Here is an 11,489-nt window from a genome sequence, read left to right as displayed (position 1 = left end):
CGCCGCGGTCACGTGTGTAGCCACCTCTGCTCCAGACTCTCGGGGGACGAACGACACTACGCCAGCACCTCGTCTTACTTTTGTGATTTCCGATTTCTTTCATATCTTTCTCCTCAGTGTGTCACATTTGAAGTCACGTCCCGCATTTGGCTCCGTATTGTTGTGCATCCGTCTGCATTCGCTCGATCTTCCGAGCATTTCGATCCCCTAGGTTTCCGCAATGTCCGTTACAATGAGGTCAGCTAGCCTTGTGCGCGGCAATGCAGTATTGCGGCCTAATTTGCTCGGTAAGTTGAACTGGAATCCCTTGTCTATCCGAGGCCCAAAAGGGCTTCGACTTTGACTGCTTGATCGCTAACTCAGTGTTCGCATGCAGCCCGGCAACGACTTTCCGGTGCCTTGGCTGCGTCGACGGCCGCAAACCTCCGATTCAACGGTAGAAGTCTGCCATCTCAACTGTCGGCAATCGCTCTTTTAGTCCCTCAGCAGCGAGGATATGCCACCGATCCGTCGACCTCTTCCTCCTCTTCCTCAAACTCGTTCCCCCCTCCGGGCTTCAACGCAGAGCAGGCCAAGAAGCCCCTCCCCCCGGACAACGTGCAGCCTTCCAAAGATGTCCAGAAGGTCGCACCAAGCTCTGGACAGTCTATTTCGTCTCAAATCGCTGCACAGAACAATGGAAAGTCAGCTGACCTGACGACGGCGAAGACCGCGGATGTTGATGGCAAGAAGGAGGAGAAGAAGGAGACGAAGAAACTGACAATCGGACAAAAGATCAAGAAGGAAGCCCAGCACTACTGGGATGGTACCAAGCTTCTTGCTACGGAAGTCAGAATTAGTTCTAGATTGGCATTGAAGATGGCTGCTGGCTATGAACTCAGTCGCAGAGAGCACCGTCAGGTTAGTACAGCCCGCATGGGATACGCTGCATTGATCGCCGCTAATGCTTATATGTGTGTAGCTCCAAAGAACCGTCAAGGATCTGGGTCGCCTTGTGCCTTTCTCCATGTTCGTCATCATCCCCTTCGCGGAACTGCTACTTCCCATTGCCCTGAAGTTGTTCCCGAACATGTTGCCTAGCACCTACGAGGGTCAGAAGGCGCGCGAGAAGAAGGCGCTGAGCCTGAGCTCTACACGTAAGGAGGTTTCGGGCTTCCTGAAGGACACACTGAAGGAGTCTGGTCTCCCGGTCACTGCTGCGACCGTCAAGAATGAAGAGTTTGCGGAGTTTTTCAAGAAGATCCGTACCACGGGAGAATCGCCCACTCCCGACGATGTGATCAAAGTGTGCAAGATTTTCAAGGATGACCTGACTCTCGACAACCTGTCTCGGCCTCAGCTGGTGGGTATCTGCAAGTACATGAACCTCAACACCTTTGGAACGGATGCCATGCTCCGCTACAACATCCGCCACCGTATGCGCCAGATCAAGCGTGACGACCGCGCTATCTTCCACGAAGGTGTGGACTCTCTGTCTGTCCCTGAACTGCAGATGGCATGCGCCTCCCGTGGTATCCGCACACACGGTGTGTCTCCCGCTCGCCTGCGCGAGGACATGTCGATGTGGCTGGACCTGCGTCTTAAGCAGGGCGTCCCCTCCACCCTTCTTGTGCTGAGCAACGCATACGTCTACGCCCAGGGTGGTAAGGAAGCCGAGATGTCGTCCCAGATTGAGGCTCTCCAGTCCGTCCTGTCCAGCATCCCTGAGGAGCTGTTCCACGAAATCGAGCTCGAGGTTCACAATGCCGAGGGCGCTGCCACCAACAAGCAGCGTCTGGAGGTCATCAGAGAGCAGCAAGAGCTGATCGAGGAGGAGAACGAGCAGAACAGCGAGAACGAGGAGAAGGGCGTTTCTGCTCCTAAGGACATCGAGGATATCGATGACAAGGAAGACGTCAAGTACGAAGCCAAGTACAAGACGCAAGCGGGTGAGGCCAGCGAAGCCGTCCAGGAGGGCGAGAAAGCCGAGCAGGCACAGCAGTCTACCCAGGCGAAGGAAGAGAAGAAATAATCGCAACCTTCCTTCTCTCTCTCTCTCTCTCTCTCTCTCTCTTTGCTTCGACAGGGCGTTTATACCGCGTTGATGAACCTGACATAGATCTCTTTTCTCCTCTTGACCCCTACGCCTATACTCTCTACTTCCTCTCTTTTTCTTTTTTCTTCCCATGTGTTATTGTGTATACGATAGACTCTGCTCGCTTGTTTGTTTATTTACTCGTCTCATTTCTTGTATTTTCTCTGGGATCCGTGGTTGGACACCATCGAATTTGGGTCTCTTATATCCTTTTAAACCAGGCTTCTTTCTTTGTGACCTACCGACACTGAAATAGATACTTACTTAGTCGACTTGGACGGTTGATCTGGACAGAAAATATGACGTGGATATTAATTGATAGTACCATGATTTATTTTGTGAATATACCTACCCAATAACTGCGTAATCAACCCATCGGGTATTTAACTTCAGTCAGCGGCTCCTCCGTCAAGTACCTCGGCAACAAACCCGATAACTTCATCAAGTGACTTACTCCTCCGTACCTCCACCAAAACCAACTAAAGTATCAATCCTGCATCAACATATGGCCAAGTAACGAGCTAGCCAATCGATAGATAAATCAATTAATCCCTTACTTTCTTAACCTTGTCTTCTTCTGTCTCCTGCAATGCGAAATCCTCTTCTCCTCCACCATCACCGCCAACTCTATTCTTCCTCACGGATCATTCTCCCTCGCACCTTCAGCATCCAAAGTCACTTCTACATCCATCCCAACATTGCAGATTCCACAACCATGCCCCCTTTAAACCCAACTTCACAGGTACATCATCCTACACATCATTATATTGGTTTTCTAATATACGTCCCTCCTTTCATCTACACAAAACACCTCTCCTCCCCCCAAACCTAATGACGTAGCATCACCAAACTCAATCCATCAATAACCAACCAACCAAAATAACCCACTCACTCTGTAAGCAAATAAGTTACTAAGTGCTTAACTAACAATATAAATCGCAGAAAGCCATCGCCCGATTAAGAAACTACACTCCCCCGCCAACAACTTATACCTCGGTCCCATTGTCACGCCGCGCCGCGGTACTAGTGCTGCTGTATGCGGACCAGAAGGGGGACTTGAGGGTTGTATTGACGATGAGGGCGGCGACATTGAGGTCTTGTATGTATACCTCCACACCTTTTTCCACTAGTAGTCGCTTGATTTGGTGTTGTAGGTGGAGCTGTGTGGCTAATTGTGATATGACAGATGCTGGACAGGCTGCTTTACCGGGTGGTAAGTCGTCTCTCACTCCCTTTCTGTACTCATATGGCACAGCCATATCTCTAAAGGGTTGTAATGTGTGCTACGTACGATGATAGACATCGTCCTATGATCTACCATAGCAACACGCTATATGCTATATGCTACATCACACTGATATCAAACCCAAACTAACTAAGAAACACAGGCCGCGCCGACTCCCTATCAGAAACGCCCATCCAAACCGCGCGCCGGGAAGGTAAAGAAGAGATCGGCCTCCCCGAACACGACGAGCACCTACCTCGTCCCTTCACGGTCGAGCATCTCTGCGAGTTCCCAGCCAACCTAGCGCGAACGGAACTAGTCGTCCGGCCATGTGTGGCGCTGCTGCATTCATTTGACGAGCGGACGGGCGAGAATGCCGATCCTGAGGTCTCGCTGATCCCGAGGCTAGATGCGCGCGAAGTCGCGGCTGTGTTTACGGCGCCGTTTCGCAATTTCTTGCGCTGTAGGGATATGGAGGATTGGGGTGATGGGGATCCGACGGAGTGGTATAAGGGGGCTTGGACGGAGTGGTATCATGAGAATTGGAGGAGTAAGTATTATTTGGTCTTTTGTTTGTTTGTTTGTTTGCTTGCTTGCTTGCTTTCTTGCTTGTTGGGTCGTGTTATGGTGACTGACTAGGAGCAGTGCATCAATTCTTCGTCCCTGTCCGGCCTAAGGAGGTGGTTAAACCGAAACCAAGGACGGAGGAACAGAAAGAAGCGGTTAGTCAGTTAGAGGAGCAGGAGAAGGCTTCGCAGGTTACTCGGTACCGGGTGTTTGGGATGACGGCGCGGATGTTGGTTGATGTGGCGCGGGTTGCGTATGCCGAAGAGCCGGAATTTGAGCACAATAGTCACTTTGGGGATGAGGCGATCATTGAGAAGTTAAGGAAGATGGGCCGGTTAAGTCCGATTCGGAGGACAGGCGATCAGTTGACTAGGCGGGATATGGAGATGGCGGCTAAACTTAGTTGATATTTACAGTACTTATTGGATCTGCTGTGTTGATAGCCTCATATTAAGACCATTCATATGTTATATTTGAGTAAACCATATGAATCAAATCAAAGACATAGAGAATAGATGCATCTTACAACACACCCGAGTCCAGCATCACTAGCTCAACCATACCCATATAATAATATCCAGCACACAGCCCCTGAGATACACTCACTCACTCATTCACTCACCTCACACAACCAAACAAGACATCAATCCCCTTATCTCACTCCCCCACCTGCAAACACCCGTCCAACAGCACTAAACAATACATAGGTATTTGAATTTACAACCACCGTGATGACATCCCACGCACACACACATACACGCATGCATATCATGCATTTGCATCCCAAACCCATCGGTTAAAACCGCTCTGCATTTTAGTTGTTAATTTCTCCATGTTCTGATTGATACTAGTTATTTCCGGACGCAACATTTCGTAAGATTTTATTTGTTGGTTACACAGAAGATGAATACGGACACGGAGGGATTTGTCATTGTGGGTTGGTGGTGATGGTGAGTGGCTGAGGGGTGGATGGGTTTTGATTTGGGCTACGTAGTGGTATTCGGTGGATGTATGTGTGATTACTTGTGGGAGGGGCTAGGGAGTGCTTAATTGCTGTTGAGGGGGGTAAATTGGTAGACGAGATTGTGTCTGGTGAGATATGTTTGGTGAGGGCATGGTTTGATATGAGTAGTAGTATATTTGGTTGGGGGTGAATGTGTAGGTGTAAATAATGTAGTAGTGCTCTCTGGTTCGTGAAGATTGTAGTAATCTGGATACGATGGCATTGGTACACCTGGAAAGAAGATTTGTGTGTGGTGGCTTTTCCATTGAGATACAAGATTGATGTAATGTGAAGTAGTAGATGCCAGCACTCAGAGGGGGTGAAGTTTGATGTTTGCTGGGGCTATCGCTGCACGTGGTCAGGTCTGTTCACTCATGGGATCAGCTCGATTGGCTTTGATACTGCAGCTCGCATTCTTGGTCCAAGCATGATGACCATCAGCACGGGTCTGGCTGTGGCTCAAGCAGTGCCAGGCGATTAATGTGTACTACAAAGTTGGACTACTACAGCCAATGCCAGATCATTCTCACAAGCAGCCGCTTGGTATCACGGTGAGGGTGTCATCTCAGCCTGATTTCAATCGTGACCGACCCCAAAGTAATGCAGCAACTATCTATATTTGCAATACTGGCTCAACCTCAGTGGACTCGCGGGCCGTGTGGCATGCCCGTGTTGACCATGGTGAAATGTCACTCTAAACTCACTTTGTTTTCCGATACTCACTTGCCGCCAGCCACTCGAGTCTTCGGAAAGTCTACTAGTGGGGAATGTCTCTGGAGGGTGTATTAGGGTTAGGAATGCCATGCTTGCCAAACCTTGTCTGCTCGCCTAACGCGGATGAGAGTAAGACACCCCGTACGAGGATGCTAGCGTCATTAATCTCTCATTGTTAGTGGTGGAGATTGACACTTGAGTTAGCTTTGCCAACGGTGCTAGTCTCAAGAAATCAAATCTAGACTTCCGTATTCCCGAGAACGGGCAATTCGCGAAACCTGCGACATCGCAGGTTGAATGAGGAGGCCGTCAGCTAACTACTGACACTGATTGGCTTGCATTACCTGCAGCAGCATGGCTTGGCTGCCATGGGACCAGCCTCAATCCGACAGTGATCTGAAACGGGTCGGGTATGCCCGTGAGTGGAATGCTGGGCCGCTATCTTGAATGCTGGCGGTGGGTAGTCTGGCCGTAGAGGCCCCACTCCGGCTCTAAGCTTGAACGATTCCAGAAGACTTGCATCTTGGTGCATTCTCTCTTGCCTCATCATGAGCTCATGCTGATTGCTGGAGTGGATCGATCGAATGAGTTGTTGTCTCAGTGGAGCTGATGAGATAGCAGATTCAGCGCGTACCGCGACAGCCAGCCTCTAGCCACCCCCACCGTCTATTCTGCTCAGCTCCCCTCAGGCTCAGCTGCACCACGATTCGATGATGTCCGAACTATGCCCGCCCGGGTCCGTTGCATCATTCAGCTGCCCAATCTCTCTGTCGCGACGGACGAATGTGGAGCTGCTGTTTTGGCATTCTCTGAGCTATCTCCGGTCGAATGGGGGGCCACCAGGATAGTTGCCTGGACTCCGATGGGGCTATCTGGCGTGACCACGCAGCATTATCCCGAGCGGAGGGAACGAACAGTGGAGGATGAAAGGAACGAGGCGTATCGCGGCGTGGACTGTGAGACGCTGGGGATGACCTATCCAAAGAATGCTGAGAGCGAGACCGGCCTGGAGCACGTGTCCTGACTGGATGGACCTGTCATAGAGAAATGAGTTCTACTTTACCTCATCGGCAGTGATTTCCCTGCTGGAAAGTAGGGTGGCTGAGGCTAGGGGAATGTTCTAGGAAACCCGAGGCGTCATTCGTCGGTTGGTTGCCGTCTATCTGCCCTGATGAGAGGTAAATACCGACACTGATCATTCTGGACTGTGATGAAGCCAGAAGAATGTCATGCTGGATAAACTATCTGTGTTACCTGTCATATAGGAGAGTATATGTACCTTTCGAACTAAGGGGAAGAAAAAGAAAGGAAAAGAAAGAAGCAGGGATAAGCAACGAAGAAGAGAAGCAGCTAGGGGAGTAAGTCAACGCGACTAAGGAAACTAGGCCACGCTAAGCGTGCAGAGAAGAGGGACAGAAGCAAAAGGGAAGAGGGTCTGTCAAAGGCGATCTCCATACCGCAATATGATCTATCTTGTGTGATTCCCTACAGTAAGTATGTGTGTCACTTTTCTTTGCAGACTTTTCTTTTTTCCGTCTCTTCTTTTCTTTTGTTTTCTCGGTTGACAAAAGACTAGGGGACATGCTGAATAGTTAAGCCACCAATGCGAAATTAAGTTCAATCGAGTGCAGGGATAGAAGAGTAAGCAACGTGAAATGCCAAAAGTTAGTTGAGTAGGTAGATAGCAGAAAATGAGAAAGTAAAAGGAAAAAGAGTAAGAAAGATTGTGGAAGCTGAAAGGCTGAAGGCTGAAGGATGAAGGCTGTGGAGGAGGGCAACCAGGGATAAGCGGCGTCCAGGTTTCTTTGTTTGACTGGCAACGACCAGCGCGACTAGTAGTTTAGTTGGTTTAGTTGAGTCGATTAGTGTTGATCCAACTAAAGAATCACTAAGAATAAACCCGCCATGCCATGAACCATTCAGATCCCATTTCTGACGGAAGGAAAGGATCGACTTCCGGGGTTCAGTAATCAGCAATCCAGCAATCAGCAAGCAAGTAAGCTGGGATCACTCGGTGACTCCAGAATTGTTGGTTATTGCGCTTCGTATTCTTCCCCGGCCCTAACCCGATCTTTCCCCCATCCATCAAATGTCTGGACCTTCCCATGTCTATTCTTTCTCTCAGCCTCTGTGTCAATGTGTTCTTCCTAACTTCCAAATCATTCATTCAATATTCTATCTAGAGCCAGAACCAGAATTTCCGGTAATTGTAGACGAAAATTGAACGGAAATCACCCTAATGGCGCGCCCCTCAGCAAGCCCACCCACACACCATCCACACATACACCATCCACACACCCCCCGGTCCATCCCTTGCATGAGGGTGTCACTCTCATGAGGCTATTCCCGCCCATGATGATGACCACGACGATCCCATCCTGCAGTTCGGCCAGGAACTGCCCTTGAGATATGTCGCTTTTATTTTTGCTTTTTAAATATTTATTTTATTTTTTCTATCTTTCTCATGGATTTTCCCAAAATTCTACATGGACTCCGCCCCGAACTCCTTGGGATCTAGGGATGAACGGCCGGACCAGCCAGACGGAGCTTGACGAGCTGCATATGGCGACCCTCCCTGATGGATCTCATCACATCCATCCGCTGCTGAGTTTCTTGTCGTCGGCCTCGTTCTCCTCTTCCTCCTTCTTCCTTCTTCCTCTAATGATTATTATTTTTATGATTATTATTATTAAACATATCTCCCTTTAAACTCCATCCTATCGTCTCCCTTCTCTCTCCCCTTCTTCTTCTCCCTTCCTCCCTTCTTCGTTCATCCTCATTCCTTTCTTTTTTTCTTTCCCCTCGTTCTCTTCTTGTTGAACCATGGTCCCGGCGGGTTCTTTATCTCTACACTGCCGGATAAAGACACTGGCCACAGGCTGACTGACTTACTTGCACGGGTGACGGTCGTGTGATTGTTTGCTTGCCCTGCTTGCTGGCCTGTCATCCTGGACGCCAAAAAAAGGTTAAAATCGCATCAAGACCGGCGACTGGCGAGCAAAGTCAAAAAAGCAACGACGCTGGCCGTATTCGGGTCACAATTTTGGTACTTCGCCAACGGAGAACATCCCAATCGGGCCCATTTCCCTCCCGGCTGGTGCCTCTCGCTGGTTATCTTTCTCTTCTTCGGCTTCTTTCTCTTCACTCCTTCTGCTTCTTGGTTCTGCTTGTCTTTCCCTTGCCACGTTTTTCTCTGTTCTTTCCCCCCATCCTCCAGGAGGGGGAAAGGTCTTTTGAGACATCCCTTCCCCTCCCTTCGTGCCAACTCTATAAACTATCTCCTGGCACTGCCAACGATATACTTCCCAGTTCCTGGCCCGAGCCACGGGAATATTACTCCCCACTCCCAACCCCCCCCCCCCCCCCCCCCCCTCTCCATCTAGCACTCTCTCTCTCTCTCTCTCTCTCTCTCTCTCTCTCTCTCCTCTCCGCAATGCCAGTTCATGGTCTCCTTGTGTGACGACTCTTGAACTGTCAACTAGTTGATTGTTCAACCCCCCCTCCCTCTCCATCTAGCACAACAGCATCATGCTTTCTCCGTCCTCGTTGGCACTTCCTAGACAGGCCCCTCCAGTGAGGCCCTCTCGGTCCTTGGAGGGACTAGAGCAAGTCGTTCCTCCTCGAGTGCCAGTGCCCCCTGCTCGCCCGGCACTGCGACATATTGATAAGCCGCTCCCTGAGCTGCCTCCCAAGCCACTGCCTGAGACCCCGTCGATGGATGAGGGCTCCACTGCATGGAGTGATGACAGTAGTACCATCTCCAGCTTCTACGATGACAGCCGACGCTTTTCGGCGGATTCGTCCGAGAGTTACCCTGTTTTTGTCCGCTCTGGTTCGGACGATCTGTCCGAGCTTGTCGATCATCCACCCACTACCGGGCCCATCGACCCGTACCAGCATGACGACCATCACCATCACCACAATGACCATCCAAAGTCCGCACCTTTCGCCATCACCACCACTTTCCTCCACGATGACCACTCCGACCGAGCCCAACCCTGGGTCGCTAACCGGGCTGGCCCCAACCATTACTTCCGGGAGAAGAAATGGGACTTTTTCCCTGAGTTGGCTACTCCGTCGGCTCTCCCGACATCCCCGCGTTTTCCCACTCACCCCCGCAAAAAGAACGGCAGTAAACTGAACCTCACCGTGTTCGACTTCGCCAGTCGCAACCGTTGGAACTCATCCGATCGAAGTGGACGCGCCCTCGCTCAGGACGTGCGCAATTCCATTCGTTCCTATGTGCAACGGCGCTTGTCGAAAAATTCCCTGGAACGAAACAAGAGTAATCGGTCCTCACCCCCCACAGCAGGTTCAGTGGATCCTGTGCGCACCCCCACGCCATCGAGCAAGATCACCACCACCGACGAATATTATCATCCTGGAAGTCCAAGGTCTCCTCTGAGCCCAGTGGATGTCTCACCCTCGAATAAACGCCTATCGCGCATGTCCACTCGCTCAACCATGGGTGCGCGCGGCCCGCACCCGCGGCCTCTGGCGTCCCCACGGAAGAAGCAGCTGGCAGTGCCGATGTCGCCGTATCAGAAGTACGGTGCGGCGATCTGGGAGAAGCCAGGTCGTGAGAAGCGCATCAGTTACCGACAGAGCCCTAATGTTCGGTTTCCTCGCTATCGGAAACGACGCTCGTCAAAGAAGGGCTTTGTGTCCTCCGCAACGCCACCCCTGACGCCACCCGCCCGGTCTCAACTCCAGCAGAACACTCGAGACTGCGTCCGAGCCATTCAAGACGGCACCCATCATATCCTCGACGCCCTTGACGGCGCGCGGAAGAAGATGATCGGAGTGCGGGGCGATCGACGGCACACAGAGCTGAAATCACAGATCCGACTAGTCGGACCAGTCAGTCCATACAATAACAATTACGGACAGACCGATCCATGGATTTAGAACGAAAAGCTCACTATCTCTCCTCTCAGACTTTCCTTTCTCGTTCCGTCTTCTTTCCTTTCTATGTTTATGATATCCCATTCGCTTCATTGTCCATGTTATCCAATTAGCCTGTCCTTATTATTTCCGGTCACTCTCTACGTCTACAACTCTCGTCTTGTCCTGCAACTCTAGTCATTACCGTGATATCCCGTTGGCATTTTCAGGGTCTCTGCTTGGCGTTGGGGATGCACCTATAGATGCTTTATCTATAGCTATTTCACTTTTTTGGTATATTACATTGAGGAATACTAGCTTATAATGACCCAATATCAAATCTTATCATCTACAACCCAAAACAGTCAGACTAATCGTCCAATAATCGCAGTAATTGAATACACCCTACCCCACCCAAAAGAATGCAACACGTGCCCTATCCCTTACAGATCTATCCCCAATACTTGCATATGCAGCGCCCGCACATGATCTGACTAGGAAATTCTCCTGGATCAAATGTCTCTCTTTCCTTTTCCCTAACCCTTGCCCTGTCCTTCACCCCTAGGCACAAGATTAAACACAATGTCTATAACCGTTGACAACCATAGACAGTCATAATTTGCTACTGAAACATCATATATCTCTGACCAAATCAAATCACCCAAAACTTTTATCCCTATCCTAAAGTAGTAATCAGTCCATCGTGGCTGTAGCTGTATGTATCTGTAAGTAGTCTTAAGCATGCGAATAATTATACGATATCTGTGCATACTGTGTGGACCCTTGCGTCGATTACTCCTTTAAGCTAGCTATGATATTAGCTGATCAGCTGCTGCTTGGTAAATATTATCTATGTTATCTTGTTCTATAGTAGGAGGTATTATAGATTGTAGCAATCTAGGGATGAATGGATGGATAATGCTGTGCGACTTTTAACTTATTACTGTTTTGTTTCTTAGGATTTGGTACTAGTATGTGCCATGGGTGGGGATGGTGATGGGATTTAGATGCTTTGTATCTAG

The 11,489-nt window shown here is 49.9% G+C and overlaps 5 protein-coding genes across 5 annotated transcripts; 4 read left to right on the top strand and 1 right to left on the bottom strand.

Moving 5' to 3' along the window:
- Positions 1 to 111: 111 nt before the first annotated feature.
- Positions 112 to 2,382, top strand: BO79DRAFT_197990 (MRS7 family protein). Its single transcript, XM_025681311.1, has 3 exons — positions 112 to 287; positions 377 to 900; positions 962 to 2,382. Exons 1-3 carry the CDS (start codon positions 221 to 223, stop codon positions 2,009 to 2,011), a joined length of 1,641 nt encoding a protein of 546 aa, XP_025537666.1. The 5' UTR covers positions 112 to 220; the 3' UTR covers positions 2,012 to 2,382.
- Positions 2,383 to 2,789: 407 nt separating this feature from the next.
- On the top strand, positions 2,790 to 4,273 carry BO79DRAFT_152142 (NUDIX hydrolase; the record flags this gene model as incomplete). Its single annotated transcript, XM_025678676.1, has 5 exons — positions 2,790 to 2,816; positions 3,017 to 3,173; positions 3,261 to 3,287; positions 3,463 to 3,849; positions 3,945 to 4,273. The coding sequence occupies 5 exons, from the start codon at positions 2,790 to 2,792 to the stop codon at positions 4,271 to 4,273; spliced, it is 927 nt and encodes a 308-aa protein (XP_025537665.1).
- A 2,023-nt stretch (positions 4,274 to 6,296) lies between these two features.
- On the top strand, positions 6,297 to 6,607 carry BO79DRAFT_230042 (uncharacterized protein; the record flags this gene model as incomplete). Its single annotated transcript, XM_025684075.1, has 2 exons — positions 6,297 to 6,379; positions 6,427 to 6,607. The coding sequence occupies 2 exons, from the start codon at positions 6,297 to 6,299 to the stop codon at positions 6,605 to 6,607; spliced, it is 264 nt and encodes an 87-aa protein (XP_025537664.1).
- A 1,980-nt stretch (positions 6,608 to 8,587) lies between these two features.
- BO79DRAFT_209965 (uncharacterized protein) lies at positions 8,588 to 8,927 on the bottom strand. The gene has a single exon (XM_025682708.1). It carries the CDS (start codon positions 8,823 to 8,825, stop codon positions 8,619 to 8,621), a length of 207 nt encoding a protein of 68 aa, XP_025537663.1. The 5' UTR covers positions 8,826 to 8,927; the 3' UTR covers positions 8,588 to 8,618.
- Positions 8,928 to 9,114: 187 nt separating this feature from the next.
- On the top strand, positions 9,115 to 10,797 carry BO79DRAFT_209964 (uncharacterized protein). Its single transcript, XM_025682707.1, has one exon. The coding sequence runs from the start codon at positions 9,298 to 9,300 to the stop codon at positions 10,489 to 10,491; it is 1,194 nt and encodes a 397-aa protein (XP_025537662.1). The 5' UTR covers positions 9,115 to 9,297; the 3' UTR covers positions 10,492 to 10,797.
- Positions 10,798 to 11,489: the final 692 nt, after the last annotated feature.

This window comes from Aspergillus costaricaensis (genome assembly GCF_003184835.1).
Source record: "Aspergillus costaricaensis CBS 115574 unplaced genomic scaffold BO79scaffold_23, whole genome shotgun sequence".
Lineage (NCBI taxonomy): Eukaryota > Fungi > Ascomycota > Eurotiomycetes > Eurotiales > Aspergillaceae > Aspergillus > Aspergillus costaricensis.
The sequence above is the reverse complement of the archived record's forward strand: the minus strand, read 5'-3'. Positions and strand labels throughout refer to the sequence as shown.